The sequence below is a fragment of the Elephantulus edwardii genome, unplaced genomic scaffold (genome assembly GCF_000299155.1).
Source record: "Elephantulus edwardii isolate Elephantulus edwardi_28Jun2011 unplaced genomic scaffold, EleEdw1.0 scaffold00185, whole genome shotgun sequence".
Classification (NCBI taxonomy): Eukaryota; Metazoa; Chordata; class Mammalia; order Macroscelidea; family Macroscelididae; genus Elephantulus; species Elephantulus edwardii.
In genome coordinates this window covers 2,201,669-2,205,075 of record NW_006399935.1, presented here as the reverse complement: position 1 = coordinate 2,205,075, position 3,407 = coordinate 2,201,669, and the positions used below count along the sequence as shown (strand labels likewise).

Genomic DNA, 3,407 nt, shown 5'->3' with positions numbered 1-3,407 from the left:
AACAACATATCAAGATCTATTCCGAAGTATAATCATGTGAGTAATAAGACACTATTAATATGCATATAAGGAAGTCCTATTGATATAACTATTATTCAGGTATATACAATGACCATAAAAGCCAAAGTTTAAGGAACTGTGGATTTCTACCAACTTTTGCAGTCTGGAATACCTGAGCATGCAATCAAGTTACATTAACAATTAGTGGTGACTAGAATGCAGAAGTTAGAAACAAGAAGGACCACTAATTGGAAAATATGGACTTGGTGACAGAGATAAGAATGGAAATTACATGACAGAAATTTGTATGAATTATTTATTTATTGCAAATGTCTTTTTGAGAAAACTATAAGTAGTGACCATACACATGGATGTCAACTGATCTATTGCACAGGAATCAGATTGATAATCTCTGGAAAGAGATACTGGGGAAGCTATAATATATACATGTATACATACACACACATACATGTGTATTTGTATATATGTATAATAAGGGAGCTCTGGTGGCTTAGTGGTAAGGGGTTGCACTGCCAGCCAAAATGCAAGCAATTCTAATGCACCAGATTCAATGGAAGAATGATGGGCAGTCTCCTTCTGTGAGATTTACTGTGTGGTTTGTATATATACATACAAATACATATATGTACCTCTATACAAAGATATACATTTATATGATGCAGGAGAAAGATAGGAATTCTTCTATGCAATTTATAGACTCAGAAATCCGCTGGAGTGTCAGTTCTGATTTGGTGACAATTATTTGAGTGAAGTTTGATATTTGAGAATAAAAATATATGAATATGTTACAAACAAATAATAAATGCTTTCTAGCAAAATATATTACCCAAAAAAGGTAGGGAAAAGCAGTTCCATCTTGGTCAATTCCAGCACATTATGAAGACTCCATGTGTGTCAGATGAATTGTTATCATTAGATTTTTCTTTAGCCTTGACCTTTCAGAAGTAGTGTACCATGTTTTTGCTGTGAAACATCTTTAAGTGGGTATAAATAACTGGAGGCTAATAGTTGAATGTGTCACCTCTAAAAAATCCATTAAGCAACTGACAAATCTTGATGATTCTTTTTCTTTTCCAGGGTCATGACGTTTAAAGCAATTGCTCAGCTGTTCATCCTGGGCTGTTCGTGGGGCCTTGGTTATTTTATGGTTGAAGCAGCAGGGAGAACAGCTGGATTAGTCATGGCCTACCTATTCACCATCATCAACGTTCTGCAGGGGGTTGTGCTTTTTGTGGTACACTGTCTCCTTAATCGCCAGGTAAGAGTAATTATTTCCTTTCAGTAGATAGCCCAAAAGTCTTATTGAACGGTTACTTACAGTCTCATTAACATCACAACTGAGCAAAATACTGCTGAAAAACATCTAAAAATGGTTAGAGGAGTACAATGACATAGAACTGCCAGAAATTCAAACTGGGTTTTAAAAAAAGCTGTGACCCCAGGTCTATCATTACCTATGCCAGATGCATCCCCCAGGATGAAAAGCAGAGAACATAAGAATAAAATCTGTGTTTTATCAACTATGCAAAGGCATTTGACATCATGGGCCATACCCAACTAAGGCTAATATTGTGAACGATGGAAATCCCAGAGCCTAGACCAAGAAGCTGCTGTCTGAACAGAGCAATGTAACACTGCAAGGTTTAAAATAAGGAATTGTGTCAGGATTGTAGCCTTTCTCTATATCCATTTAGTCTACATGCTGGGAAAATAATTTGAGAAGCTGGACTATATGAAGAAGAATCTAAGGAAGATACACCAAAACCCTGGATTATGCAGGTGACACAAACTTACTACCTGAAAGTAAGAGCACTTGAAATAATAGCTGCAGAAGATTGAAGACTACAGACTTTAGTATGGGTTGTAGCAAGAAGACACAAATCTTCACCAATGGGCTGATGAGCACCACCATGATAGATGGAGAAAAGATTGAAATTGTCAATGATAATATCACTTGGATCCAATATCAACATTCTCGGCATCTTAGAGCAAGAAATCAAAGGATGTATTACATTGAGAAAATCTGCTGTCTGGAACCTCTCTGAATTACTGAAGAGCAATGATGTCAGTTTGAAGACTAAGATGTCTCTGATTCAGGCCATGGTCTCTTAAATCACTTCCTGTATACATGAAAGCTGGACAATGAAAAAGGATGACGGAAGAATTGATGCCTTTGAACTGTAATACTGGAGAAGAATGTTTCAAGGGCTGACAAAAGAACAAACAGGCACAATGAAGAATATTAGCCAGAATGCTCCCTTGAGGCAAGGATGACAAAATTTTTTCTCACATACTTTGGTTATGTTGCTAGGGGAAGCTATCCTTAGAGAGGAGCTTTATGATTGAAAAGGTGGAGAGCCAGCTAAAAATAGGAAGACCCTACGCCAGATGAATTGACATAGTGACTGTAACAATAGGCTCAGCTGTGTCAGATTCGATGAATATAGCAAAGAGTAATAGGAAAGGACAAAATATTGTACAGAAAACTGAAAACAGTAGGAGAGAGTAGGACTTGGCATCTGTAGCTATAGTCTCCCATTTAAAGGCACTTTCTCCTGTCAAACTCCAGATTTAATGGAATTCTTCTTTTCTTTAAACTCCAGGTGAGAATGGAATACAAGAAATGGATGAATGGAATTCAGAAAGATGCTGAAATTGAAAGCACTGAGCTCTTTCAGTCTACTACCCACACCAAAATGGTAAGATCCACTTCTCTGCAATTGCCTGGGCTTCTCTGAATTCAGTGCCTTGTGGTTTTAGGAATTTCCTGATTCTTTAATCTGAAAGAAGAGAGATCATTATGTTTCTACCATTGCACAGCTGATGTTTCTTGATTTTTGAGACTAGAGCAGAAAAGGTCTCCCACCTTTCCTCGCTCATCTCTCTTCCCCTTCCTACCCTCCTACGTCCCTTCTCACCTTCTTTTCTTCCTACTTCTTAATTATCCTTCTTCTCTCCTGCTTTCTTTATTCCTTTATCCTCTTTCTCTTCCATTCTTCCCTCTTTTATTTCCTCGTACTCATCTTTCATCCTGTCCTCCCTTCCTCACTGTTCCCATTTCTCCCCATTTCCTTTCCTTTTCCACCTTACTTCCTGTAAAAAAAAAACATTTAAATACCATTATTCACTTAGCAAATATTTACTGATTGTCTACTATGTGCCAGACACCATATTAAATGATGAGGAAACAATGTTTCAATCATGATTGATCTTCACAGGTACTATCACTGTAGTGTTAGTGTTGTAAATGGAGCCTGAGTTAAAATCTCAGATGCTATCCTCTCACCCCAGTAAGACTAGCAAAATTTAACAGAACAGCAAGCAACAAATGCTGGCGAGGTTGTGGAGAGACTGGAACCCTTACTCACTGTTGGTGGGAGTGTAAA

The 3,407-nt window shown here is 37.6% G+C and overlaps 1 protein-coding gene across 1 annotated transcript in view; it reads left to right on the top strand.

The window, feature by feature from the left end:
- Window positions 1–3,407, top strand: part of LOC102877326 (EGF-like module-containing mucin-like hormone receptor-like 4-like) — a 44,761-nt gene that overhangs the window by 39,590 nt on the left and 1,764 nt on the right. Inside the window, exons 10-11 of the mRNA XM_006896412.1 lie at window positions 1,099–1,279; window positions 2,625–2,720. Coding sequence (XP_006896474.1) covers window positions 1,099–1,279; window positions 2,625–2,720 — 277 coding nt within the window. The remainder of the gene's footprint in view (window positions 1–1,098; window positions 1,280–2,624; window positions 2,721–3,407) is intronic.